This window comes from Ammospiza caudacuta, chromosome 1, assembly GCF_027887145.1.
Source record: "Ammospiza caudacuta isolate bAmmCau1 chromosome 1, bAmmCau1.pri, whole genome shotgun sequence".
In the NCBI taxonomy this organism is placed as follows: domain Eukaryota; kingdom Metazoa; phylum Chordata; class Aves; order Passeriformes; family Passerellidae; genus Ammospiza; species Ammospiza caudacuta.
In genome coordinates, this window is record NC_080593.1 from 7,105,554 (window position 1) to 7,118,449 (window position 12,896).

At 42.5% G+C, this 12,896-nt stretch overlaps 1 protein-coding gene across 2 annotated transcripts in view; it reads left to right on the top strand.

Annotated features, from left to right (window-relative positions):
* Window positions 1-12,896, top strand: part of GALNT11 (polypeptide N-acetylgalactosaminyltransferase 11) — a 46,953-nt gene that overhangs the window by 12,253 nt on the left and 21,804 nt on the right. For both annotated transcript variants that reach the window (XM_058804397.1, XM_058804407.1), the window contains exons 2-4: window positions 3,350-3,682; window positions 7,382-7,505; window positions 8,828-8,994. In XM_058804397.1, the coding sequence (XP_058660380.1) occupies window positions 3,388-3,682; window positions 7,382-7,505; window positions 8,828-8,994 (586 nt within the window). In that variant the 5' untranslated portion in view covers window positions 3,350-3,387. The remainder of the gene's footprint in view (window positions 1-3,349; window positions 3,683-7,381; window positions 7,506-8,827; window positions 8,995-12,896) is intronic.

Here is a 12,896-nt window from a genome sequence, read left to right on the forward strand (position 1 = left end):
TCTGCACTTTTCAAAGTGATTATTTCTTGTTGCACACTGAAATGAGTGGAGGGATTCTTATTTGTATGTTCTTGTATGTTGAGGAGGGACAGAGATACATTTGTGTGCATGGAAGTGTAGGGCTGCAAAGGTTCTCTTGGTTCCTCAGGGCAGGTCCCAAGCAGGACTGACGTGGCTGAAGACTTGGAAACCTCGTCTGGCCTAAAGCACATCTGTAAGAAGGCAATCAACTTAAAACTGTCTAAAACTGGAATGTGCAGCTCTGACACAGATCATGACTCTGCTTAAATGGTGGAAGTGGTTGAAATCCAAAGGATTTGTGTAAATACATATGTGCTGGTGAATAAAGTAAACCAATAAGCCTCAATGTGCTTTTCATACACAGGATTAACTTTTTTTTTTCTGTTCTGCCCTCAGAATGGTCTGCATAGTGAGTCTGTATTTTCCTGCCAAATAAATTACCAAATGTCTTGGTACTGAACGGGCACAGCCTGAGCATTGTGGAGATTCTATCATTTGATTTAAATGCAGTATTTCAACATCTTTATCATTTTACAAAATCCCAGAATAGTGAAGGAGAGGAAAAGAAGGTGGAACAGATCTAGCAAAGATCAGGTGGAAAAAATACTTGGTTTATTTAGCTTTGGTTTGCATTGGTTGCTTTTGTAGCAGTAGCCAAGCATGAGTTTTAGCCTGGCTAGAGATGGAAGGAATGTACAGCAGTGTCCTCACTCTGGTGATCAGTAATTTATCCCCTCCTCTTTAATCTGAGTGTGCCTGATGGCAGTCACAGCACACTTTAACCTAGTCATGGCTAGAAGTGCCACAGCAGCAGGTGTAGCTCTGAGCTGTGAAAGAGGTGCAAGGAACTATGGAAATATTTAATCCATGAGGAATTCTGCTCTATGTGCCTGTCTTCTGTTACCAGAAATAGAATAGATTGTTTTTTCTGTGCAAGCTGCAGTGTAGATGTATCCTTAAACAACTCTGAAATGAGAAGGTTCCTTCTCTGTTACAGTAATTTTTATCTTGCTAGGACAGTTCTGTTCCCAAGTGTCAGTGCATGTTAGGATTGTCCACCTGTGTTACCATAGTGAATGGAAAAACACCTCCAGCACTTTTTGAGGAGCAGTATGTTGGGCTTGGACAAATCTTCCTGCAGATGACCTTCTGGTGGCCATGCAAAAAGAACCTGGCAAGGACCCTGATCCTCTTTTATGGAGAAGCATTAATTGTCTGCAGAGTGCTGAGCAGGAAGAATTATTGTAATGAGAGGATATAAGTGTTTGTCTGCTCTTGCTCCTCTGCAGCCTCACATGCTTGTTCTGAGCCAAGGTTCACCCTGGAGTGGTTGGGTTAGCACAGGGCATGAGGCACTGGGGATAGGTCATCTGTACTTCTCTAACTGGGAAACATATTCTGCTAGCAAAAATGAGGATTTTCTTCTATCATTTCTGCCCCAGAGAGTTTGATGCCTGCCTAATTTAATGGCCTTGCAGTGAGATTTCTGTGTGACAGTGAAACAGGCTCTCTCTCCAACACAGAGTGCAGTTCATCTGTATGCACAGGCTCAGCCTGAGATTTAAACCCTCTCTAAGACCTTTTTAAGCTCCTTGGGCTCAGCTGCTCTGTGGGTTGTTGCCTTGCAGAAGTGAGGGAGTTTGACATGGTAAGAACAATGGGTAAATAATTTTTGAGGAGGTTTTTTTACTTTGCTCTGTGGATATTTTATTCTTGGGAGATGAGGTCCTGCTGCTGTCTGGAAAATGTAAGCCTGAATTTTGCCATGTATTCTTTTTGGATGCAAATCACTAAGGACTCAGAATTGCATTGCCAAAGCAAATGGTGTCTTTATGATGTTCTTTGGGATCATTAACAGCTTCTGGGTTACAGCAGGGTCTGCCCTTGATGAACTAAATCTTGCTTTTGGAAGGTTCAGTGTGTGCTTGTTTCACATCTTTGTTTTATAGTTTCCCATATTGAGAAGGAATAATTTGTTTGTACTCATAAATGTTCTGGTTTGTTCTTTGCCAGATTGACCTGAAAACTTCTGGTAGTTTCTGACTTTTTGAGTAGTTTGAAAAATGCATCAGCATAAATGATTGACTCCTATCCCAATATTTGTTTTTTTAAAGTGAAAGTTTTGCTAATTAAAAGGTGATTAAATTATTTCCTGACTTTTTGTTACTGTGCAAAGACTTTGTTTTGGTTAGGTAGTGATGAAAGAATTCAAGTTGAGTCAGCATTTTCCCCCAAAGTTTGAGGAACTGATCCGTATGGTTTTTAAGGCATGTGGGGGTTTTTTGTGTATTGTTTGGAGGTTTTGTTTTGGTTGGTGTTGTTTGGTTTCTTTTGCAGGGTGGGGGAAGGATGCTGAACAGTTTTTAGATTTGGGGAACTCCAGAAAGTTTGCCCAGTTCTCCTGGCCCATAAGTAAAATACTTTCACCAGCTTCATTTGCTTCACTTCACAGTTTTGCTTATGCAGTATAGCTTTGGGGAAAATTATCTTATGGATGTCTGAAGTAAAAATGCAGTCTGGGTTGCTTCCTTCTGGCTCTAGATGGGCTGGAATATGAAAGCTTTTCTGGAGTCTGCAGAGGCCTGGGGGATCACAGTAAATTACCTTAGAGCTTTTCCTTCTTTTCCTGTCTTATCTGTCTTCTTTCTGTGGAGAAGTTTATCTGCAAATGTGACTGTCATGGTGCTGTGTGCTGTTCAGTTGCATCCCATGTTTTCTGGAACTCCTGGGACATTCATGAGGGCTGTTCTTAAATTTGGGGCAAGAAGAACTGAACCATGTAGCTTTTTTGAATGTGTGGTCTCTCATTCTATGCTTTAGGATTGGATCTGAGCTATGAAAATGGATACCTGTGGACCTGCTCTTGGGCAACTGGCTCAGAGTGGCCCTGCTTGAGCAAGGGGCTTGGAAAAAGTGACCTCCAGATGTCCTTTCCAGCCAAAACAATTCCATGAAGAATCAATTCCCTGTGTATATTTAGTTATATGTTTATTTCAAGGCAGGCATACTGGAAGTATGCTGTTATGGATCAGATATAATTATATAACTATTCGGAGGGAAATTAATAATTTTAAACTTTAATTGTGGTGTGTCACTGGGCTCTTAGTGATTGTTTGCTCCATATTTTAAAGCAGTGGTATCCACATTAAATGTGAAAACTGGTCATGTTTACTTTATGAATGGAGAGTTAAAAGGGATTTACTTCTTTTAAGGTCTGTGCCTGAAGTTTAAGCTCTAAAAATCATTTAATGGAGGAGTAACCTATTGAATGTATTTTGCAATGTATAAGGTAACAGCACTCTCAAATGTGTGTTTTCACTGTTTCCAGGTAATTGAGAATGGGCCCTCAAGGATGCTGAGTCTACAATGGGAAGTGTCACACTTCGCTATTTCTGCTATGGGTGCCTCTTCACATCCGTGACCTGGACACTTCTGCTCTTCGTTTATTTCAACTTCAGTGAAGAGAACCAATCCTTCAAGAATGTGCCCATCAAGGGGCTGCAACCTCAGAGGCCATTCCCAAAAAAATTCTACCCTCGTTTTACACGGGGGCCAGTTCATGTACCTGAATTGCAGCAGAAAGAGAATAAGATAGGGAACTCTTTGGGAAATCATATCCAGGATCCAGTTAAGGGGGAGATAGAATTCTCTCCTGAAATGGGTAAGTGTTTTTTAGTGTTGGTGACAAACTTAGTAAAACAACAGGAGAAATGAGATTTTTTTTTTTTTTTTACAGAACACTATCTCAGGGGAAAGTGTATAATGAAGAAATTTTGTTTGTTAAAATGCAGGTGGTACTCGTGGCTCTCTTCATTAGGAATTACTTGAAATTTATTCTACAGTGCTTAACCCAAAATACACTCTAACATTTACATCTATGCTGTGTAAGTTCTGATGAAGGCTGGGTTACAGCAGGGTCTGCCCTTGATGAACTAAATCTTGCTTTTGGAAAGTTCAGTGTGTGCTTGTTTCACATCTTACTCCTGTTTTAATTGGGCTCAAATACATAAGCCTTAGTTATCTACAGAGAAACTGTACTTACATGCAGTAATTAAAAATAGCTTGGTATCAATGAACAATGAAGAGGACCTGTTGATTTGGACAATGTGCTTGGAGTATAACTTAATCTACAAGAAATGCATGTGGGACAAACTCACAATGCAGGACTGAGATGACAGTGGTTAGAGCCAAATCCTGCTTACTTTGTACCAGCAAAGGTCTGTATGTTTCACTGGAGCATGTTTCAGCAATGAGATGGTTTTGTTTTGTGTTCCAAAATGAAAAGCTTTGTGCATTCTGGTGCTTACAGCATATTCACTGCTGGGTTAAATGTGCAAACAAGCACATTGTGTGTTGGCTGAAATCTTGGTTTGAGTCTGCAGGCAGAAATGTTGTGGCAAAGTGTTGGGGTATTGGCTTCTGCTGCTGCTTTGGGAAATAGAACACAGAAATGAACCTTCATAGCCAGGGTTTAATGCTCAGATCTCAGTGAAGTCCCCTGTCATGACTATGGACAAATGGTGAATCACAAGCTTTGTGGGTTTATAGAACTTTACCAAACTTCACTTTCTGAGTTGGGCATTAGAATGAATGTCAGAAAAATGGCAGTTCATGTTGCCCTGTGGCATCACAAGTGTGTTTCTGTTCACTGCAAAAAGCCTGAGTGCCAAGTGAGGTGAAGGCCAGTCCAGAGGTGGCCATTTCTTTCCAACTATTCAGTCTGGGCCAGGAAAGAAATGGAGCTTTTTAACTGAGAAGTCCTTTGATCTCCAAACCAAGTGACTGCTTTGGTTGGTGAAAGCCAAGGGGAATGAATTACAGTGCCAGGATAAATTCTACAGGAATCATCAGGAGACAGCTCTTAAGGTGTTGCAGGAAAGGGTTTCCTGAAGTCTGTCTAGAGTAGGACAGTGATAAACACAAAAGCAAAAAATAAAGTGAAATGTGGTGTATGATAGTCAAAATCAAACTGTCATCTGGTAGGTCAGTTTGTCTTTTCTTTTTTCATTAATCTGTGAGAGCCACATAACACTGCTGAAGTAAAGCCTAAAATGAGGTTTTGATTGCAAGCCTCTTGTTTCCCAAGGGCTTCTCTCTGCTGTTTGAACTGAAATCATTCAGGTCTTTTGCATGCATTGGATACTGTTCTTCATGAGAAGGTTTTAGAACTATTAGCACTCCTTGAATATATTCATAAGATCAGAAAAATGTAGTTAATGGTTGGCTATGGATGGATTGTAGAATGAAACATTTGGGATGTGTTTTAAATTCATGCTTGGTGTGAACAAAATATTTTAAGGTGACCACATTTTAAGGTGCCACTGATTATGCCAGAATAATGGAGCTGGGTGCCTGAACTGACCAGATGGAGACATTTCATGGATGGATGGATGGATTTCTTAGAATGGATGTGGTTCATTAGGAGACTGAGTGACCCCTTTAGGCTGCTGGGGCTGGGGGAGTGACACTGCCACTGTAAACAGAGCTCAGTGCAGCTCATGCACAGAGGGAGCACTCAGCCCTGAGCAGCACAGCCAGTCACAGGCCACTGTGTGGGTGTGTCCTCTTTATCTCACAGATATCACTGCCCAGCACTTCCCACCTTGTCCTGCTCAAATGTCAGGGCATTTACTCTTGAGCTGTTGGACAGTGCAGCTGCATTGCCATTGCTGAACTCAAGACCAGAATTCACAGGGTGGTAAATGTAAATGTGGGAATGTGGATGGAATTCCCTCCTGAAGGTCACCTGGTACCTGTGGGTAGACTTTGTCATTGAGTCACAGCTGTGCTCCAAAGGCCCAGATGGATTATTGTTTTGAAGCTTTTTTTTTTCCATTTCAAACTTTTAAAATTACTTCTCTTTTGTGTTTAACTCAATTCATTTTCTCCAGGCTTGAGCTCAGCTGGCTTTTGCATAGCTGGTGAAAACTGGAGAACATGAGGTGTGGAGCCAGGCTGAGAGCATTGAGTTTATTCTGCCTCTGAGAGAAGGCTGAGGGGTGAGATTTTCTTGCTGTCAGCAGCAGCTGAACAGGAGGCTGCAGGGAGGATGGAGGCAGACTCCTTCCAGAGTGCATGGGATCAAAACAAGAAATTGGAGTGAGGGCATTTCAGTTATTTTCAGTGTGATGGTGTCAAATGCTCAAACAGGGAAATAAGAGGTGGTAGAATCTCCGTCTTTGGAGATACTGAAGGCTTTCAAAACTTAACTGCACTGGTTCAGAGCAACCTCATTTAGCTGGACCTGCTTTTGGGAAGGAGATAGACCAGGTGTCCCTTTCAATCTGAATTAGTCTGAGAATGTATGAAACATATTTTCCTGGAAGTATCATGTGAATGAGGAACCCTCTTGTTAATTATTCTCTGCAGATTTTGAATGATATGGAGATGATGGGCAGGGTGAAAGGAGATAATGTACATGATCCTTGCTCACTTCTTGTACTGAAATTTCAGTAAAATTGCTTGTGTAGTTTGATAATAACTGAAGGAGGTGACAGGCATCTCATTCTGTGCAGCCAGCTGAATAGAGACAATAAAAAAGAATCACTCTGCTACCTGAATTGTTGCAGAAGTGGCTGGAGGCACAGGTGGTGGCAGACACCAGCTGTCTGTCCCTCAGGGAGTTGTGTGAAGTGCCACAATGTTTTGGTTCTGTTCACACTGGTGAATGGCTCAGTGAGAGAAGCCCATGGCACTGAGTCAAAGCAGGCAGGATGGCATTGAAAGTTTCATCTTGACTTATAGCAGTGTCCCAATACCAACAGTTACTTCTGCCATGCTTAGTAACAGTTTCCAGTTCTGCTAAAATAATCAATAAACAGCAGCTCTGCTGGTGTTTTACCTGCTGTCAAAGTCCCAGGTGAGATAAACAAAAGTTTACAGTTCTTGTGTAACTATTTTTATTACCATGACTTCAGAACTGCATGAAATGGGAGCTGCTATTGTGAGGATTTTTCTACCATTTAAAATGTATTTCCTCACTCAAAAATCCCATTTCATACCTGTCACCTGTAGGGATAGATGCTGATTCATTGCATGCCAAAGTCTGTCCTCTGTTGCTTGTTTGATGTTGGTTTTAGGTGGTGCTAAGAATTAGAGGCCATGAGTGAAGGGAGGCAATAAACACAATGGAGCCAGCAGTCTTTGGAGAAGGATTTAATTTTATTACAGCTGCAAGGGCTCATAAGTGCTGCCTGTTTGTGACAGGGAGCAGAAATAGTTGCACAAACACACTTTGCAAAACCAGAGGGATTTTCAAGAGCATAATGGGTTTTAGAAGAGGTTAAAGGTTTCAATCCTTGATTTCTTTCAAATGATGTTTTTGAGCCCTTTAGCTGATCTTGGCATGTTTCTTTTGCAGGAATGATTTTTAATGAAGAAGATCAGGAAGTGAGAGACTTGGGCTATCAGAAGCATGCTTTCAATATGCTTATCAGCAATCGACTGGGATACCACAGGGAGGTGCCTGATACAAGAGATCCAAAGTAGGTGCTGATTTTTGGAGAGAACATGGTATAGTTTCATATGCTCAATGACTTGTTACACCTGGTGCAGTATTTAATATTTTTGGTATTTCTGTCATACACTGTTCCATCCCCATGTTGAAGGTGATTTTCCAGCTATTTACCAGGAGTGCTTGATGTTAGGATTTCTATTCTTCGGTCTTTTTTGTCTTTTTTGACTGAATATTATTTCTGGAGATGTAATTTTTGTTTTTGATCAGCTGCTGAAGGTATGTGATAGGTTGTGCACTTCTCTGAATATTTTCCATTAAAGAATAGATATTTTTCTATATTCTACCTGGCGCATATAGGGGGGGAACAACTCACCTCTGTAACAACAATGAAAACTCCAAAACATTGAAAAATAAATAAAAATTTATGCATAAATTTTCTAGTGGTTTCTCTGGTATGGGTGAATGTAATGAAATGTACTTGCTGATTGTTTTTTCCCAGAATTGAGCTCATTCTAAGTAAATGAAAGCTTTTCTTCTATACTTCTGGGTTTTCATTTATAATTTCTTGTTTTTATTGGATCCCCCTATGCCTGGCACCTTCATATGGCATTAATCTGTGATAGTTGGCCTTATTAGAAGTAGGGACGAGCTTTGAAAAGGAGAAGAAAGAATGATCTATTTTTTGGAGTGGGATTCATCTTGCAGATTAAGATGCTTAGATAACTGCTTGTTAGTCAGTTGTCTCTGCTTTTATTAAAATTAGCAGAGATCCAGTCAGTGGAGTTAATGAAGCATGCAGAGCTCTTCAGCTGACAAAACACACTTGACAGCCTTAGGGTGAGCTGAACACTATTTAGACTGCACTGACAGCAGTGACTAGACTTAAGTGTCTTAATCTGCCCTCTGAATCCCAGTGCTGGTTGTGTAAATAGGTATTTAGCCCCAGTGGAGGTTTTCTGGGCTATCCAGCTGTCTCCAGCAGCTGGCCAATAAAGCTGTGGTATTTTTGTGGGCCTCATGTCATATTTGAACTGTCTGAGCTACCTGAGGGTAGTAGACTGAAACAAGCCTTCACTATCTTCTGTTCTCTGTCTTGAGGATCTCTGGTTCTTATTCCCACCTCAGTGCATGGCATCCTTTGTTTCCTAACCAGCAGCAGAGTTATCTATGAGTCTGTGTTATGTGGAAAATAATTTACTTGAGCCCTCCTATAGCTGTTACATGTCTGGGCTCATTATGTTCGGGGTTCCTCCTACATATTTATTGTTTTACTTAGGAAGTTTCAGCAGTGACCCAGCCCTGTGGAATCCCCTCTGTAAACAGTGCCAAAGACTCTGTTGCTGTTTGCAGGTGCAGAGAGAAGTCCTACCCTGCTGATCTGCCCTCTGCCAGCGTTGTGATTTGTTTCTACAACGAGGCGCTCTCGGCCCTGCTCCGCACGGTGCACAGCGTCCTGGACCGCACCCCCGCCCACCTCCTGCACGAAATCATCCTGGTGGATGACAACAGTGAGCTGGGTGAGACACTCCTTGGGAATGTTACCCTCCTGGGCCTTCCTGTGCTTCACTGACTGCTCAAAATAAATTGTGGAAGTCATGATGCAAAACCAGTTTGTACTGCAGCCCATCCACCTGAGTGCCAGCCAGTAGAGATGTGTGGTGTCCTGAGATGCCCAAGGGTGACATCCTCTTTGCCACTGGTGCCATTTTACTGATTAACTTTGTATCATCCAGGCTTTAACATTCATAATCAGGTTTTGAAGTAATGATCATGGAATCAGAGAATGTTAGGGGGCTGGAAGGGACCTTAAAGATCATCTAGTCCCAGCTCCTGGTGTCATGGGCAGGGACACTTCCCACTAGACCAGGTTACTCAAGGCCCTATTCAACGTGGCCTTGAAAGCTTCCAGGGATGGGGCATCCACAGCTTGCCTGGCCAACCTGTTTCAGTGTCTTACAAACCTCACAGTAAAGAATTTCTTCTTAATGTCTAAACTTACTTTTCCCTCTTTCAATTTGTACTCATTAATCCTTATCCTGTCACTACAGTTCCTGGTGAGTCCCTCTCCAGCTTCTCTGTAGGGTTCCTTCAGATACAGGAAGGTTGCAATGAGGACTCCACAGAACCTTCTGTTCTCCAGGCTGAACAGCCCCAGTTTTCCCCTGCCTTCACAGGGGAGGTGCTCCTCTCTTATCTCACCTCTTGCACACACTGATGAGTGGGGGTCATGGAGCAGCTGTTTATAGTTTGGGTTTTCTTAGCAGTTCTTTGCTTGGGCTGCTCAGGTGCTCAGAGCAGGTGACAGAGAGGCCACTCCTCGCTGTGAGGGCATCTGAAAGGAGCTGGAGCTGATCCTGGCTGCAGCCTTGCTGTGGCACGATGGAAAGAGCGCCGCGTTTTCTCCTTGTTTAGCATTCCGGACCGGCAGCAGCGCCCTGGGGCTCAGCGTGGCTCTCCGACAGCCTCTTGTGGCCGCTCCGGGAGCGGCTGTCCCGGCTCGGGGGGCGGCTGTCCCGGCTCTGGGAGCGGCTGTCCCGGCTCGGGGGGCGGCTGTCCCGGCTCTGGGAGCGGCTGTCCCGGCTCGGGGGGCGGCTGTCCCGGCTCCGGGGGCGGCTGTCCCGGCTCGGGGGGCGGCTGTCCCGGCTCGGGGGGCGGCTGTCCCGGCTCCGGGGGCGGCTGTCCCGGCTCTGGGAGCGGCTGTCCCGGCTCCGGGAGCGGCCTCTGCTCCTGCCCGCATGGAGGGGCCCTGCAGGGGTACACCCTGCAGAGTTGCTGTGCTCCTGTTGGAGGATTGCTGTTTTTTCTCTCGATTGACAGACAAGGCAAAGACAGACATGCAATTCAAGCATGGCCCTCAAAAAGCCTTTCATTTTGGCTCTTCAAAAGCCAAATGCCTGTTGAGGAATGCACATTCCTCAACATAGCAGTTCTTGCCAGCATGACTGTGCAGGTTCCCTGCTCACCTCTGTTCAAGTCCACAACTTCTTGTATTTCAAAGATTTTTTTAGTTTGTATTTTTATTTAATATATATAATTGTAGCTCCCTTGGTCTCATTGTTTGTTTTCTGGTTTAAGGTCTCACTTGCAAAGAGACTGATTAGATATGTCTGGTGTAGAATGGCATGCTCTTGTTATGCTGGAAGTGGATTTCTCTGAGGTCAGATCAAATGTTGAGATACAAGAGAGAACAAAGATCAAACACCGTTCTTTGCTGATAAGAATGTGTAGTAATTAAAAGCTTGTTTTGTTTTGTGTTTTGGGAGCATATGCCTTGCTATAAAGTGTCTTGTGCAATTTGTTGAGTATTCAGAGCTTGCCTTATTTCAAAACTCAACCTTCTGAATGTAAGGATGCATTTGATTAGTGCCTGTGTTGAGGCAGCAATACCATCACTCTTTTGGTCTGTTGTTAAATTGAAGCAATTAGTGAATTTGAACCAAATTAGGTTCAAAACATTCAGGTAGCTATTTTTGCCTTTCTGACTTCAAATGAACTTATTCTGAAGCCAAAGGCAAGAAGAGGTATTGTTTACACAGAATTACTGCTCTTGATGGTTAATTTTAATGGATGGATTCTTGCAGCAGAAGAAAGGTGGGATTGGGGATGGTTTGGGAACTGAGGAAATGGATAAAATCTTTGGCTGTGCTATGGATGTCATAAGCTCAGGCAGATTACTTGATCTTTATGCCCCTTTGTTTTGTTTTTAAATTGAAGATTAATTTTCCTTCCATTGCCTGCTTTCTGAAGTGGTGTTCTAGATGAAATTTTCTCAAGTTCTTCACATACAAATATGAGAGCTGTGCTACACATCAGTGCTGTTGTGCAAACCTTGGGCCTTTGCACCTAGTTTTGCCTCAAAAAGCTTCTTAAACTCAATCATTAACAGTTTTACTAGCCAAGCAGGCATTGCCATGGCTCACTGAACCCATTGTTGTATTTTTTCTTCATTCCATGAAAGGCAGGATTTCTTTTTCTGGTATAACCTCTTTCTCCCTGATTTAGCCTTAACCTGTTATGGAAAAGCCTGAGGATGTTTTGAAGGCTGTTACTGGAGACATTCTTCTGTGTAGAAGGAGAGATTGGGGAGCAGAGAAGGAGCCAATTGTCTGCAGCTCAGTACTTTAGAGTAGTTTAAAATAATTACACTCCAGACTCCCATCCTAGGGCCCATTTTGCCTTTGTTGCATAGATATGGAAGAAAGTAATGTCTTTTTGAAGACTGGCTAAAAGGGAGCAATTCTCTCTTTGGAGGAAAATTTCTCAGGCTGGATTGAAGCATTTTTTTGGGTTGTATCAGAAGTATCAGTGTTCCCAGTGGATGTGAAGGTGACACACAAAAACCCATTAACAGCAAAAATCCCAAAATGTGTCTGAGACAAACCTGCCTGTTAAGAATGATCTGTGATATGGGCACAGTTGCCAGCAGAATGCCATTTTTTGTGGGTCAAAACTCTACTGGTCCTTCCATTCTGCTGCTCAAGCCAACGTTGTGGACCTGGTTTAGCTCCTGGTGTGGATGTGACATATTTTCCTTTTCTTTTTCCTATTATTGTCAAGAGTTTGCAGATGTGAAACTCCTTCCTTGTTTATTTGCTTCATCTGCTGTAAGAGTTGAATTTGATAACTGAGCTTTGTGCTGGCCCATTGTTTCTGAAGGTGTACACTGTTCTTCTCTTGCTATAATGAATCAGGTGAAGAATGATTCAAACATTATTTAATTTAAGGTATGCAAATCTGCCCTGCTTATTTGGGTATCTCATTTGGAGATACTTCAGAGATTATTTAATCAAATTTCTAGGAGATTTTCTCTGAAAACATCTTCTGTATTGTCTGTGGCATATGATGTCATTACTCCAGACCAGGGGAGAGAATTCCTGTGACCCAAATGAGTTCTGTCTGTATCTCCCCAGAGAGTTTCCTTTGTCCTAGAGTGTTCTCTAGCATCATACTTTCTGTGTGTTACCTTCTCACTTCTGATCCACCACATTTCCTTGCAGTGCAAAGGCTGAGATCTTAACATTTGGAATGGCATCTGGGAATCTCCTGCCTGAAAGTTCTTATTCCTCCTTAAAGTTACAGCTCTGACTTCCACATATATTCCATTGGCATTTAATCCTGTTAACAGCAGCTTTAATGTTTGAGCTGACATTCATCAGAATAATGTTTATTTTGGCATATCCTCTACAAAAGTCTGTCTGCCTCCCTGTACTAAGGTTCTCTATCAAGTCTCAGTTGGGTTTTTGCTTTTCTCTCTCATTTTGTATTCTTCTTTATTTCTCCATAAGCTTATTAACTTATGCTTTTCCATTACTTCAGTCTTCATGTGTCCATCTTCTCTTCAGTAGTTCTGCTTTAATGGTAGAAACCCCTGACCTTGGGTGAAAGAACTATTGTTACTCTTAAAATTGCCATTGATGTT